The sequence below is a fragment of the Botrytis sinoallii genome, assembly GCF_014898435.1.
Source record: "Botrytis sinoallii strain Bc 23 chromosome Unknown BSIN_001, whole genome shotgun sequence".
Lineage (NCBI taxonomy): Eukaryota > Fungi > Ascomycota > Leotiomycetes > Helotiales > Sclerotiniaceae > Botrytis > Botrytis sinoallii.
This window is the reverse complement of record NW_024066028.1, coordinates 1,853,378-1,869,677: the sequence shown is the minus strand read 5'-3', so window position 1 is coordinate 1,869,677 and position 16,300 is coordinate 1,853,378. Positions and strand designations below refer to the sequence as shown.

Below are 16,300 nucleotides of genomic sequence, written 5' to 3'. Positions count from 1 at the left end.
TTTAACACCCCCTCCCCCCACCCTGAATCCAATCGTGACTGGTTTCGCCGAAATCTTTATCTCCTCCCAAAGTTGGGACTTTTCCAATCACCCATTCATGGTCACCACTATTCAAATGACATACATGCCAGTCAGTTCCCGTGTTTTATGTATTTTTAGTAGTGGCAATCAACAGGCTGGAAATATCCTACCCCCCTTTCTAATACGATTTCACTGTATAAACAATGAAGAAGTATAATTACATCGCTGCCATTCTAAAATTAAATCCTATTTAAGATCCTTCGGGGTGACCGTGTTATGAGGATCGTATGTGGGGCAATGGTTGAGATGGGTCTTGCCCAGCCTTATAATGGTACCTATGTTAGTGCCCAGGTGGGTCTGCGATTCTTGTTAGTTGTAGAAGCAATCTGCTGAGGCTCTCCGTTAGGTGTATTCACTGTTTGTTTGTTGCATGATTTTTGAGTACTGACTTTTTTGATGGCATGATTCTTTAGCGTGCTTTCTTGGCGAGTGTGTGTGGAAGGAAGGTTAAGAGGGTCTGGGTTCCTGGGTTTCCTGGGTTGGTTTGTTCTTTGACGACGGGATATCAGGATATTACCACGACATAACGATACTGGACTCGATAGTTAAAGCCAAGATATCTGGATCAATATTTCATAAGTATGACTTCCTCTTCTGATGAAAAGGTTATGTCAGACTTTGGTCATTTGCCTTCCTCTGCAGCAATGCCAGATAATGGTGATTTATCTCTTTCTCCGACAAGTCCTTTCCAGGTGTCTCCCTCAACCACTTTTTTATCTACATCTCTTCATGAGCTGGTAAAAGATATCAGCACTTCCGCGGCGAGGTTATTCTGGATCAACTTGCCCGACCATGAGCAAGACCAGATCACTGATCTGTTTGATCAATTGACTTTTACTACTATAGCCACATCACTTTTCGAATCAGAAGAAATAACATTCAGCAAGGAAGTCCGGGAGCTATTGATTGGAAAATTCAAGGCTTCGCTAAGCTGCAGCAAGAATGTGATGGCACTGATGAGAATGTTCGAAAAAGGTCAGACTCCCAACGTGTCAAAGAATGATGAGATGAAAGAATTTTGTGAGAAACTAGAAGACGTGAGCATGACATGCATGGGGCTCGGTTTAGGGGCGCAATGGTTCAGAGCGTTTGGGTATGTTCATTCTCACTTTCATACTTGCATAACCTGGAGCTGACCTCTTGTAAATCTGGAAATAAGAATAGTAGAGAAGCTTATTTATTGCCCTCAAATATGTCCGATCTGAGTCGTTTACCACTTTTAGTCAGTGAGTTGGAAGAGACATACGAAAGTCTTGATCGGATTGGTTATCAACAATATCTTGCCTTGATTGGTGTTCGAGGAAAAGAGCATGAAATACTAGCGAAGGAATGCGATGAGAAACTCATCGACAGGATGGGAGAGACTAATGATAAACCTATTTCTCTTCATTATCTTCATTCCAAAGCACCACCTCAATACACACCTTCCATTGCCTCCGCAAAAACTGCAGTAAATGATACAACTTCAACCAACCCGGAAAAGAATACGGGAAACAAAATCCACTACGAGACACGGACTCTCCACCATGTACCTGCCCATATAAAGCAAGATTGGTGGATGTTGACTGGGTGCGACCTTAAGGTATGGCCAACCGGGCGAGAATACATTATGGAGGAATGGTCACTGTCATCTGATAAGTTACATCCTGCCGAAATTTCAAAAATCAGACAGAGATTTCAAGATGCGGCAAGGAGAAAAATGTATGGATGTAGCATGAGGATGGAAATCAAAGCAGGTGGAGATGTGGAGAGACAAATGCAAGAGGATTACTTGAGGGATATTGTCAATAGACTGGGAGAGAAGGCGGAAAAAACACTTTTGGATTCTTATCGAGGGGGTCATGATGTTGATCATGGTGAAAATATCGTGCGAAGATATACGATCGAAGCGATAGAGGCGAGAGAGCCAAGCGGACTTTTCGATGGACCGAGAATTATGGGTTTAGAGGAGAGTTTGAAGATGAAGAGGGACATGGAATTTGGTAGGAGGAAGTGGTGGAAAAAGGTGGGAGATTTCAAAGGGAGAGAGTGGTGGAGAGAGGGAAAGAAGATTGAGTGGTGGTTGGAGGCTGAGAAGGTAGAATGGGTTGTTGTGCTTAAGATTGAGGACATTAACCGTTCGAAGAGGTTCATGCCAAGTTGGCAGGATGACTCTATAGAGGGGAAAACAGGTATTAGCCAGGAGGTGCGAAGCAGCGTGGGACAAGGAGAGAAGAATAGCAGTCAAGAGAACAAGGCTTTGAGTGTGGGTAACGTAAATGAAAAGAAAGATACGAAGGAAGAAGAGACAATGGGAATCGAGGAAGCAGAGAGGAGAATGAGAATTTTGGTGAAAAGGTTGTATGTCGAGGGAAATGATGATGAGGAGAGAGAGGTTTAGATAAGAAACCTGGGGAGTATCCGGACTGCTCTCTCTATTTTACAACGGATGCTGATGCGATGTACAAGGCTGGTCTTGGGGAATAGTTACATTGGGCTTTCGGAAGGTATTGGGGATCAAGTGGATCAATATCCTCTTTATTTTAAATGAAATAATGACAAGCGATGATTTTAAAAAAAGTCTTCCAGCATGAGATCTTTTGCGTTAAGTGTGTTGGGTAATTCATACTGGGGTCCGATAGCGAGAGATTCGTGACTGTAGAAGTCGTTTTAGAAATCAACAATCGCATCGTTCTGGATGCTGAACCTGCCAAATGGCCTTGTTCTGTTTCAAAATTGATGAGCTACCTTCGAAGATTCAGAATCTAATGACCTTCAGATCGATGATGGTTTTCGGATTATCAGATAGTTCTCACGGGTAATGGATGTGTTCACTCCAAACTGGGATACACAGGAATGAAACATCAATAATCTATCCAAATAACAACTATACAGTACAACCTCGCATCAAAATAATAATAACTTTCTCCTCTTCTTAATCGCAACACGGATATCCAAGAGCAAAAGTCACACATCCAATATAACTCAAGCCACCTAAATTACATCTCTTCAACAACCAACCTCTACTCTCCAATCTGAACTCTCCATACCAAAATCTCCAACCAGTCCCTCCTTACGCCAACCCCTCCCTACTCTCAAAACTATTCGTCACCACAATCCCGTTTTTCCCCTTGAACCCCCCCTCCTCCAACTCTCCCTCCCGCTCATACCTAGCCGGCCCCTCCGCATGCGCAATAATATTCTGCGTCTCGCTTCCATGGGCCGTGGTCCACGGCTCCATCTTCGTATCCATATTGCCGTACAGATTGCGCTGCGAATCGTGCGCGTCGCACTGGCTGGGATGTTGCGAGCTGGAGCGCATGGAACGGAGTGAGATGGCGGATTGCACGGAGGCGACGAGGGATTGCACGCCCGGGGTGTTGAGGAGTCCGTATTGGGCCGGGAGACAGGCGGCGATGACGCCGAGGCTGGATTCGATGAGGGACCAGTAGAGACCGGAGGTGCAGATGACTGGGTGAAGGGGGTTAGTTTGGGTGCGGGGGAAAGAGGAGGAAGGAAAGAGGGGGGGATGTACATTCAAAATCAGCGTGCGGGTCGTAGTTTACGGCGGTGGCTTGGATAAATACTATCATGCGAACGATGGATGCCGCGATCGTGCTTTGGGATTTTGATGTCAGTTTATTTGTTTGAATAGGAACAGACTGCTAGGTAAAAGTTCAACTAACAGCGCTCCCAAGGAGAAGATAGCTAGTATACCTATTTTTCGAGCAACAGTGAGGTGTAGTCCGAAGATCTATATAAGCAGTCAGTAAATTGAGATTGGATTGGCAGTGAGAATAGTTGAAAGGAGAGCTAAGCAAACTCGTTGGATGTGATGAAAATGCGCAAAAACTACTGGTTATGTCGCAATCATTGCAAAATTCAATCGAACAAATTCACGATAATTAATTATTCAGACGTGCAACAAAACTTCTGTTTGTCCGGAGGAATCGGCTACTTTGAGAGAGATTCAGAAAATGGAATGTGCGTGAGGAAGTTTCTAGTGAAGAGTGAAAATAAATCCACGCCTCACTTCATCCATGCATCGCTTCTTATTCAGGGGAGACTCCTTTCTCCCTCCACAAAAACGACCCCCTAAAATAAAATAAAAACACACATACCATCGGAACTGGCAAGCTAATAATGACAAAATCCGTCACCACATCACTAATGGCAAACGCATTATGCAACATATCCGTATCGACACAGTGGGCTTTCTCCACAATGGTACTTGTCCAGTAAGCGGAAAAATCGCCGCCGCAGATAAAGAGGATGGAGAAGAAGAAGGAAAGAGTCCAGATGATGATTATGAAGATCATAAACCAAGTGACGATGTTGAAGCGCGGAGCGGCGTTGCGGGTGAAGACGCGGCGGTAGAAGAGGATGAGGGAGAGTTTGACGAGGCCGAGAGCGGGATTTGGAGGAGCTCGCCGGGCCAGAAGGCCTAGGGGTGGAGAGGGTGAGAATGGGAGTGTGGATGAAGGGGTTAGAGGGGTGAAAATGGGGGGAGGGAAATGAAGGAATGAGTAGACGTACGATATTTGAATCCGGTTTCCCAATCTGAGTCGATGGCGCCGGGGCAGGATATCCAAGCTGTTTCAGTCCGACCTCTTTTCAACATATACACAAATTAGTTCCTATACCCTCAGTCCCAACCCCAATTCCAAATCACCTCCTCCGCAAAAAACAAACAAAAATTTATTTCTCACCAGCTATAATAGCAACCCCCATCCCAACTACAAAGACCTACACACACCACATCATCAGCCTCATCCATCCACTTATTCCATCCCATCCCATCCCATCCATCCATCTCATCTCAACCACCCATTCCCAAATATCTACACATCCACACAGGTAATACATACCAACGCCCCCATAATCAAATAATCATCCGCGCCCAACCCGACTTTCTTCAAATGACGAGCATATACTCGTAATGCGACTGTGGCGGTACAGATGGGGATGAGGACGGCAGGTGCAGCGATAGCGAGATTGGCGTGGATTTGAAGGTCTGCCATTTTTTGAAGGGGGATTTGGGAGAGGGAGAGGGAGAAGGGGAAGGGGTTGTGGACTTGATGTTTGGTTGGTGGGTGAGATGGGGGAGAGAGAGAGGGAGAGTGTGTGGATATGGAATAGGAATAGGAAAAAGAAAGAGGAAGAAGAAGAGTCGAGATTTCGTGATAACAGAACACGATATAATACGATATAAATAAAATATAAATAGAAATAAATCCAGATATCAGAAGTATCAAGAATCAAGCACCAGGAAAACAGGATACCATCTCTCATATAAACACTCCCGAATCAGGGATCTCCCCGTGGGGAAATAAATACATTAATAGATTCATGGATTAATAATAAAATAAATAAATTCCTCAAGAGCATATTACACACCATACACTATTAGTCTCCAACTTCTAAACTACACCTACCTACCCATCTACCCAGCGTAACCAAAGATCGAATCCCCCCCATTCTGATCCTCATGAAGAATTGTACCTGGTGTACTGTGTACGTATGTAAGAGAAATCGAGGTAACCCGTCTCGCAATCTCATAAGCGTGGAGTTTGTACGTCGAAGTTTATTTCTCCTTTCTATTTCCTGTTCTTGGGTTTCTTGTAAAGGAATGAAATGAATGAAATGAATAAGCTTTTTTGGTGCGGATATTATTAGGTATCCTGTGCTACCCTACCCTATGCTATGCTATGCTATGCATTTAATATTATGTATCACATACATACATACATACATACTCCAAGCATCTAAATCTCGCATCGAGAATCTCATTAATCCCTACAATAACGTTTTGACAATGCGGAATATGCAGGCTACAGATACAGATACAGATACAAATACAAATACAAATACATCTACATCTACATTTACATCCACATCTATAGTTACAGATACAGATAATGAAAACATGCAGTACCTAGTGATAATAAGGTTACTAGACCGAAAGACTGAAAGAGACGGGATAGTACATGTATTACTTTTTAGGTGCGTTACGCGTGGGGATGTAAACGAACGAGATGGAGGGGGAGTACAGATGGGTCGTTGTTGTGTTGGGGTACTAGGTACTTTGGTAGGTACTAGATATGTATGTATTTACTCACGATAATTTTGCATCTGTGATTTGAGTTTTGATAGTACAGCGTAGTATTCTTCTACGAAATTGCTCCGGATTTGCACTAGCAGAGATGGATGGAAGGAAGTGTGCATTGGGATGGAGAAATACTTCACAATATGGAGAGTTCTCGAGACGAGAATTGTATTCCTTCACTAACGATGTGAAAATAAATTTGGAGTGAAATATCGATAGTGTGTGAGGGAGAAGTGGAGCGCGCTGAAAGAATGGATAGATGGATGTACATAGTACAATCGGCCGTACTACTTGTAATTCCGGAATCATCTTTGGTGACACGAAGTCCGCTTGATAATATTGGGGTGGGCTGATTCCTATGCGCACGAGTGGCAAGGAGAGTCGTACAGAAAGGTTATTTGCGCGCTTTGAGCAGAGATGCTTCTTGTGATATTGAACCTTCCTCTCCAAAAAGTGAAGATCTCTCTATCTGCAATAGAGGAAGATGATGAGAACTCAGGGATGAAAGTGGCAAGCGCAGTGGGGAATTTTCGCAACTCCGTCTTACCGTCTCGGGAGTGTTGTATCACACAGATTTCGGCGGTCAAGAGATCCCGTGATGGTATACCCGTTCACTAGGCGTGGAAAGTTATGGATTCCCGAGGACCTAGAATCCGTACCGGACACGCCGTACGTGTACTTTGCATCGCCGTGCTCACCATGCAACTTCCATGCGCGCAAGCTGCAGATAACGTTCTGCTGGCTACGGCTGTGTACACCCTCGATTGTGATTTGAGTTCGATCTCAACATCGTACAAGCACGTATAGATCAGATGTATTTCCGGGTCTTCAGGTTTCCCACAAGCAAATATCAGAGCTATGGATCAAAGGATCTGAAACTGTGAGTTGGCACACCAAGCGGTTTGTGAAAGGCGTGGCAAATGAGTCGGTATCCGTCAAGGCGTTGACAGCGGAGTGAGATGTATGCGGGTATCCACCAGGGTATCGAGAACACAGGTTTCGCTGTAAGAAGTGTGAGAATATAGCTTTGTGTTTTGTTTTCTGGAGCCTAGCTCCGTGATTTCTTCCCTGATTGAGGGTTGTGGAAGACTCAAGTCCTGACCGTATGCAGGCACAGAGCGTGAAGGGTTCGACACTAGACTTGTTCGTTCAACCCGTTCTTTGCTCATCATCTTGTTACATTCGCGTATTAGGATGCTTCAATCAGGAGTCAAGCCTTGTTTTCATTCAATCCTCCTAGTCCTCCTCTTGAGCTTGAGAAAATATTCTTTACGCACCACTTCGATGGAATCCTTTTGCCACATTGCTCCACGTTGTGAGATGTGATGGCCAGTACAGACCAATTGCTTTTAGTAGAGCCACATTAAATTCAAGGGATGGTAGGAACAAATCCCACGATCAAATATACACTGGCAAACTTTTGCTTAGTTTCAAGGGGAGTGGCGTCAATCAGGATTGTGCATATGGTAGCAATATCTCCAAATTGTTTCCATGTGAGATCATTTCTGCTTGAGCAAAAATCCTCGAGATGATCGATTTTGTACACAGGAAGATGAAACGGCGATGGCTGTGGAGAAAACGTTGGCGTACTCAGTGATTTATGTGCCTAGCACACAACCAATACTGATATGGCAGGTAAACCCTCTCACCGCCCATGGAGAACCTCCTTGAGATATGCGATCTACAACGAATTTTCTCCATGCGATCATCTCAGGACTTGTGGAATCATCTCGAGAACATCGACATTATCCCGCAAGAGAAATGATATCCAGATAGAGGTTTGTACTCTAACAAAGTTGAGAATGAGATAGAACCTACAATTCGTAATGCCTGGGCGTCCATTTTGAAGATGGAAGATCAATGTGCATTTGTTATCTATCTCTTTTGTCAAAATCTTCTCTTTCACATACATAATGTTCTGTTGGGGAATCGAGTATTGCGATTTGAAGACGATTGTTGCAAATCGTTCCAATATTAGTATTTCCCTTTGGATATGCAGTCCAGCGATTTTTGGTTCAGTAATTGCGACAATCAAGACATTTGGATAAACCCTGAAGTAAGGTGTTTTTTCTCATCGTCTTTTCACGTCAAGTTCAATTTGATGCAGACTTTTAGCAAGTGCAAATTGTGAAGCTATTCACAGCATTGATTGATAGAGGAGCGAGGCTTCTTCCATCGATAACGATGTTGATGTTAGTAATCAATCGAAATGATTCAACACATTCGCGTGTCAATCAGATGAAATTCTGTAATAAAAATGGTGGGAATTCGCAAGCTTTTCGTAATTTTGGACCACGGATGCGGCGGAAATGTCTCTCCGCAGATACCTGAATACTGATAAAGATAATCTCAATGGTGGGAATTCGCAAGCTTTTCGTAATTTTGGACCACGGATGCGGCGGAAATGTCTCTCCGCAGATACCTGAATACTGATAAAGATAATCTCAATGGTGATCTTGGGGATCCATAAATGATTATGGATTAAGTCAACTTCTTCCTTTTTCACTCCGTAAATCCGCTTGATGCACCAACAGACACCAACAGACACCAACAGAGGAATCTCCTTTTCCAACCCCAACCCATATCGAAAACCTCAGAGACGGGGGGAATGATGGGAGCTGGCCTGGCCCTTGCAATGGTGTAGCGTGTACCGTGTAAGATACGTGAGGCTCGAGCTGCCAAATACGGTGTGACGATACGAGATTATTGTTTTTCCCCTTCTTCTTTCTTCTTTGTTTGTTTTGAAAGAATGGAAAGACACGGTGGATACGAAACTCACCAGGAAAAGCTCACCGTGGTCCCATAGGCAACGAAACAACTTGGCAATGTGGGAATCGAGTTTCTCCGGCTTCAGACAATCAGATTAGGATATATTCGGGCGGCTGGCTGGCTACCATGTCCAAGCTTCAGTTGCGGTATGCATCAATATAATTCAAAGACTCAGGCTGTCATTGTCTACCCGGCAGTCTCTTGAAGTTTTACTTGGCAATGAAGAATGCCAATAGCAATAGCAATAGCAATAGCAATACGAATACTAACCCTAATACCAGTACCAATACCAATACCAATACCAATACCAATACCTGAAGAGTCATCCGGCGAAGCAAACGTTCATGAACTAACTACCAGGCACCCAGCTAGCTAGAGTAGTTCAACGGGAAAACCGTGCAGCAAATCCTCTATATAAGGATATTTCGGTTCAAAGTTTATCGTTGAGCAAGGGATGATAATATACCGCAATGTGAAATCCCACCCCTCCCTTCCACCCTCCTCCTCTCAAGCAAAAAAGGGAAAAGTGTCCCCATCAGTTTGAACTTTAATCGAATTTCCCTACTTCGTCGATGGATGACATTGACAGACGTCAGGGATATTTCTCACTTCATAATATTGGCGGATCCATTGCGGACATTCAAAGGTTTTCCTATCTCCGAGAGACAAGGGTCCTTAACTCCAGCTTCGAGTCATTAATGTGAATGTGGTGAAGTATTCTGACTAATCGGGTAGTCCAAACCGTCTCCCTAACCGTTATTGGCCACACGGCTAAATTTCAATTGGTAAGGTCGTATTCCACAACTGCCGCAAATACAGGCAAATACTGTGCACGCCGCTTTAATCGGAGCCCGAATCAAATACTCAAAATCCCCACACGAACCTCGAGTCAATTTGCTCTGGAACAACCAAAAGTTCCCCAGCTGCTCCAAATCAAGATAAAAGTGGCGCCGCTTTATCTTTCTTCCACGAACACCTGTGATTACCCAGGAAGCTAGTAATGATCTTTGCTTTCCAACTGCTCCATAGGTCCTCAAACTCAAACTATCTAATCTCTACCTGCCACCCTTGGTGCTCGTGCGACAACACACTTACCGTCACTCTGGCCATTACTCATCTCGACTCACATCTGCTCAGATCGATGCACACAAAGAAAGTTAAGTGCCGGCCGGTATGGATGCGTTTGAGCCTTTGAGGACCGAGATACTAAGACACCAAGACACCAAATGGACTCTGAGCTTTGCATCAGTGGCTTGACAACATGGGGTACAGTAAGTAATATGCTTGCTTGAGAGCAGGTGAGAGCAAATTGACTCTTTCCCGCCGCCCGGGGCAATTTCCTACAGAGTACTCCATATGTGCGTGCATATACGGTACCCTCTATCAACTTACTTTACTCCGTATGTATCCACCAAGGGGCAAGGCAAGATGAGATTGCAGAAGATCGACAAGTATTCCATCCTTAGCCACGGCGGAAGCGCCCTCAACCTTCCATGCAGAAAAATGCTAATCGATACCTTGTCAATCTGATATTAAATCCGAGTGGGACTCTATCCTTTTGCTGTTCAGATCGTGAGATATATGAAGAAGGTCCCTGCGAGATTCCCAAAAAGTTTTTTGAATCTTAAAACCTTCCACTGTTTGGATATTTCTTCAATATTATTTATATCCATCTCTTAATACCTATTAATTCTTCTGTTATTTCTTCTTACATCTCGTCCATACGCGGACATTGCATTCACTGTTTGGCTCAGTGATTACCGTTTTAATTATATATATTTGTTATATTATACACAGTTTAGCCAGCCGCCTTATCATTGATATACACCACCATGGAGAAAGACAAAGAGGAGACGCCGTCTCTAAGCGCAACCACGGCTCGCGCATCAATTGAAGACTCCGAAACCCAACGAGAAAATGTACGGAACGCCAATCCTAATGGCTTCGTCAGTACCAATCAGGGCATCGATGTTAAAGCTGCAGAGTCCGAGTTCGCACAACTTCAGCGAGAGCTGTCTGGTATTAGTAACAAGAGCAAGGCATTATCCAGAACACGATCGAGGGCCAAGACTACCGATGAGAAGGACGTAGAGAAGTCAGCAGAATCCATTTCTGAAGCCGAGGAGGAGCAATTCAACTTGGAAAACACCCTCCGAGGTAACAGACAGGCAGAAGTAGATTCTGGCATTCGTTCAAAGCATATCGGAGTGGTATGGGATGGACTTACCGTTCGCGGAACAGGAGGTGTATCGAATTTTGTCAAGACATTCCCAGATGCATTTGTTAGTTTCTTCAATGTCGTTGAGACTGCAATGAACATATTTGGTGCAGGCAAGAAAGGCAGAGAAGTAAAGATTTTGCAGGACTTCAGGGGTGTAATGAAACCTGGAGAGATGGTTCTTGTGCTTGGACGACCTGGATCTGGTTGCACAACTTTCTTGAAGGTTATTGCAAACCAAAGATTTGGGTACAATGGTGTTGACGGGTAAGACTAACCTTTTCCTGCTTTAGCTTCGCACATTGCATTTGACAGCGAGATGCAATTTTTTTTTCCTTTTTAAAAATAATTAGACACTTACTCACAATTTCATTTAGTGAGATACTTTATGGCCCTTTCACCGCCGAAGAATTCTCGAAGAAATACAGGGGAGAAGCTGTATACAATCAAGAGGACGATATTCATCACCCAACCCTTACTGTGGGCCAAACCTTAGGTTTCGCCCTTGACACCAAAACCCCAGGAAAGCGCCCTCACGGAATGTCGAAGGCCGATTTTAAGGAAAAAGTAATCGACACCCTTCTTCGAATGTTCAACATCAGTCACACCCGGAATACCATTGTGGGAAATGCCTTCGTTAGAGGTGTGTCTGGAGGAGAGAGAAAGCGTGTGTCCATTGCAGAAATGATGATCACAAGTGGTACTGTATGCGCTTGGGATAACAGTACGAGAGGACTTGACGCTTCAACCGCTCTCGATTATGCGAAATCTCTTCGTGTCATGACCAACATCTACAAGACTACAACTTTTGTTTCATTGTATCAAGCAAGTGAGAACATCTACAAGCAATTCGACAAAGTCTTGGTTATTGATGACGGAAGAGAAGTCTACTTTGGACCAACATCTGAAGCTAGAGCCTATTTTGAAGGTCTCGGCTTCAAGGAGAAGCCCCGTCAAACTACACCTGATTTCTTAACAGGTTGCACCGATGAGTTCGAGCGCGAGTATGCAACTGGTCGCTCTGCTGCAGACTCTCCACACAGTCCTGAGACATTGGCCCAAGCTTTCTTGGAATCCAAGTTCTCTACTCGCTTGAGCGAGGAAATGGACGCTTACAAAAGACAAGTTGCCACAGACAAGCAGATTCATGACGATTTCGAGGTTGCAATAGCTGACAGCAAACGCAAGGGAGCTTCAAACTCTTCTGTGTATTCTATTCCTTACTACTTACAGATCTGGGCTTTGATGCAAAGACAATATCTGATCAAGTGGCAAGATAAGTTCTCTTTGGTTGTTAGTTGGATTACTAGTATTACTGTCGCTATTGTATTGGGTACCGTGTGGCTTAATTTGCCCAAGACTTCTGCTGGTGCATTCACCAGAGGTGGTTTACTCTTCATATCGTTATTGTTCAATGCTTTCCAAGCATTTTCAGAATTGGCATCTACTATGATGGGCAGACCTATTGTGAACAAGCACAGGTCATACACGTTTCATCGTCCATCCGCACTCTGGATTGCTCAGATCATCGTCGATACCGCTTTCGCTGCCGCTCAGATCTTGTTATTCTCCATCATCGTGTACTTCATGTGCGGATTGGTCAGAGACGCTGGTGCATTCTTCACATTCTACATTATCATTCTCTGTGGTTACTTGGCCATGACACTCTTTTTCAGAACAGTCGGATGTCTCTGCCCCGATTTTGATTACGCGATTAAGTTTGCGGCTACGATTATTACCTTTTTCGTCATCACATCCGGTTATCTCATTCAATATCAAGGTGAAAAGGTCTGGATCAGATGGATTTACTGGATTAATGCTCTTGGTCTTGGATTTTCCGCTTTGATGGAGAACGAGTTCAGTCGTCTTAATTTGACCTGTACTGGTGCCTATCTTGTGCCATATGGTCCAGGTTACGATAACCTCGAACACCAAGTTTGTACCTTGGCCGGTAGTGTTGCTGGATCAGACATTGTTAAAGGTGGCGACTACATCACACAAGGATTTGCCTACAAGCCTTCTGAACTATGGAGAAACTTCGGTATCATCATTGTTTTGATCGCCGGCTTCCTGTTCACAAACGCAACTCTCGGTGAGTGGGTGTCTTTCGGTGCCGGCGGAAACGCTGCGAAAGTTTATCAGAAGCCAAACAAGGAACGCGAGGAGCTCAACAATGCATTGGCCGCCAAGCGCGATCAACGTCGTGCCACAAACAGTGATGAAGAAGGATCGGAAATTAACATCAGCTCAAAGGCTGTCTTGACTTGGGAAGGATTGAATTATGATGTCCCAACTCCAGCTGGAGAATTACGTCTTTTGAACAACATTTACGGTTACGTTCGACCAGGTGAATTGACTGCACTTATGGGAGCCTCAGGTGCTGGAAAAACAACCCTCTTGGATGTTTTGGCTTCAAGAAAGAACATTGGTGTTATTTCTGGTGATGTCCTTGTCGATGGTATTAAGCCAGGTAATTCTTTCCAAAGAGGAACTTCATACGCCGAACAACTTGATGTCCATGAGGGCACTGCAACTGTCCGTGAAGCACTTCGATTCTCTGCTGATCTCCGTCAACCATTCCACGTTCCACAAGCCGAAAAATACGCCTACGTTGAGGAAATTCTTAGTCTCCTTGAGATGGAAGATATGGCCGATGCAATTATTGGAGATCCTGAAAATGGTCTTGCTGTCGAACAACGAAAACGTGTTACTATCGGAGTCGAATTGGCTGCCAAGCCTGAATTGTTACTTTTCTTGGATGAACCTACTTCCGGTCTTGACTCTCAAAGTGCTTTCAACATCGTTCGTTTCTTGAAGAAATTAGCAAACGCCGGACAAGCTATTCTCTGTACTATCCATCAACCTAACGCAGCATTATTCGAGAACTTCGATCGATTGCTTCTTCTTCAACGTGGAGGAAGATGTGTTTACTTTGGTGACATTGGAAAAGATGCTCACGTACTTCTCGATTACTTCCACAGACACGGAGCTGACTGTCCTTCTGATGCTAACCCTGCCGAATGGATGCTTGACGCTGTTGGTGCCGGTCAAGCCCCCAGAATTGGAGATCGTGACTGGGCTGATATTTTTGCTGACTCGCCTGAACTTGCCAACATCAAGGATCGTATTTCTCAAATGAAGACACAACGTCTCGCTGAGGTTGGTGGAACTACTCACGATGACGAGAGAGAATTTGCCACTCCATTGTTGCATCAATTGAGAGTCGTTCAAGCACGTACCAACTTGGCTTTCTGGAGATCCCCCAACTACGGTTTCACTCGTCTCTTCAATCACGTTATTGTCGCCATTATCACTGGTCTTGCTTATTTGAATCTCGACGATTCAAAGGCTTCATTGCAATATCGTGTATTCGTCATCTTCCAGGTCACCGTTCTTCCCGCACTTATTCTCGCTCAAGTCGAACCTAAATACGCTTTATCTCGTATGATCTACTACCGAGAAGCTTCTTCGAAGATGTACAGTCAATTCGCCTTCGCATCATCTTTGGTTGTAGCTGAGATGCCTTACTCCATTCTTTGCGCTGTTGGTTTCTTCCTTCCGCTCTACTATATGCCTGGTTTCCAGACATCGTCTAGTCGTGCCGGTTACCAATTTTTCATGATTCTCATCACAGAACTCTTCTCCGTAACCCTCGCTCAAATGATCGCAGCTCTTACCCCATCCCCCTTCATCTCCGCTCTTGTCAACCCCTTCATTATCATTACCTTTTCTCTCTTCTGCGGTGTCACCATTCCCAAGCCTCAAATTCCCAAGTTCTGGCGCGCGTGGCTCTACCAACTCGATCCTTTCACTCGTCTCATTGGTGGAATGGTTGTCACCGAGCTTCAAGGTCGAGAAGTGAAATGTACTTCTGCAGAATTGAGTCGCTTCACTGCTCCTGCAGGTCAAACATGCGGGAAGTACATGGAAAATTTCTTTTCAAGCGGAGGTATCGGATACATTGTCGACAATGCGACAAGTGCCTGTGAATACTGTGCCTACAAATATGGAGAACAGTTCTACGAACCACTCGCATTGGACTTTGGCAATAGATGGAGAGATTTGGGTATCTTTTTGGTATTCATTGGAAGCAATTTGATCATTCTTTTCTTGGCTGTAAGTTACCCCTTTTTCTTCTCACTTCCCCAAGTATATTTACTGACAATACGAATAGTCGAGATACCTCAACTTCAATCGTCGTTAAACATTGCATTGATTTGCATCGCGTTGCATCACTTTTTTTTCGATACCACAATATTTTGCACATAGTACTTACATACATACATATATGAACTCGGTTGTCATTGATGGCAATTAGATACCAAAGCTCATTCGTTTCTTGCATAAAATTTGGGGTTTATTTATAGCGGCTTATAGATTACGGGGTGGAATCTTTTTTTAGAGGATGGATGGTTTATTTACATTTAGATGAGAAGGGAGAAGGGAGACGAACGTATTTTTCATGGTTATGTTGATGAGAAATTGGAATTTAATGTATGATTTGAATGTGGATGGATGGATATGAGATGGGAGGAAATCTTCATGAGTGAATAGTTAACTTTAATGTACTTCTGAGGATGAGGTACTAGTGGAGGGATTTGCAGATGTATCTTTATGTATATCTGGATGTCTGAATGGAATGAGGATGGAATTATATAACGTAACTTAACTAGAAGTGGGTCATGTCATGATATGGGTCACAAAAATCATATTTTCCTATTTGACCTTGTCCTATATGCTATAGGGTAATCTACAATTATCACTGATCTAACTGAATTATTACTATCCTCTTTCTTTTCCATTTCTCTTTCTACCTGATCAATTTGATGCTTGGATAATCTACTATATTGTTATTTGGTAAGGATATCTGTTCAGCCTTTTCGATAATTTTCAATACTTTTTCAATACTAAATACAAATTTATCTTTTAATTTTATTCTCTTTTCACTTTTTCGTTTTTTTTATATTTCAAATAACTCTTTATATTCTTAAAGTTCCTTTTGAAGAATAGTATTTTCAGTATTTAAGCTTTCAATCTAATAAGTTATTCGTTTTGCATATCTTTGTATTAAAAAAATAGATAGATTATTAATAGATAAAGCTGAATTGAATACCTTATTTACTTATTATAGCTCAATATTATTTGGG

At 43.5% G+C, this 16,300-nt stretch overlaps 3 protein-coding genes across 3 annotated transcripts; 2 read left to right on the top strand and 1 right to left on the bottom strand.

Annotated features, from left to right (window-relative positions):
• Window positions 1–662: 662 nt before the first annotated feature.
• Window positions 663–2,461, top strand: EAF02_000388 (uncharacterized protein; the record flags this gene model as incomplete). The annotated part of the gene is made up of 2 exons (XM_038896436.1): window positions 663–1,174; window positions 1,246–2,461. 2 exons carry the CDS (start codon window positions 663–665, stop codon window positions 2,459–2,461), a joined length of 1,728 nt encoding a protein of 575 aa, XP_038763295.1.
• Window positions 2,462–3,133: 672 nt separating this feature from the next.
• EAF02_000387 (uncharacterized protein) lies at window positions 3,134–5,081 on the bottom strand (the record flags this gene model as incomplete). The annotated part of the gene is made up of 6 exons (XM_038896435.1): window positions 3,134–3,531; window positions 3,596–3,678; window positions 3,747–3,814; window positions 4,182–4,504; window positions 4,770–4,806; window positions 4,929–5,081. 6 exons carry the CDS (start codon window positions 5,079–5,081, stop codon window positions 3,134–3,136), a joined length of 1,062 nt encoding a protein of 353 aa, XP_038763294.1.
• Window positions 5,082–10,521: 5,440 nt separating this feature from the next.
• On the top strand, window positions 10,522–15,915 carry EAF02_000386 (uncharacterized protein). The gene is made up of 3 exons (XM_038896434.1): window positions 10,522–11,420; window positions 11,531–15,269; window positions 15,328–15,915. Exons 1-3 carry the CDS (start codon window positions 10,768–10,770, stop codon window positions 15,355–15,357), a joined length of 4,422 nt encoding a protein of 1,473 aa, XP_038763293.1. The 5' UTR covers window positions 10,522–10,767; the 3' UTR covers window positions 15,358–15,915.
• Window positions 15,916–16,300: the final 385 nt, after the last annotated feature.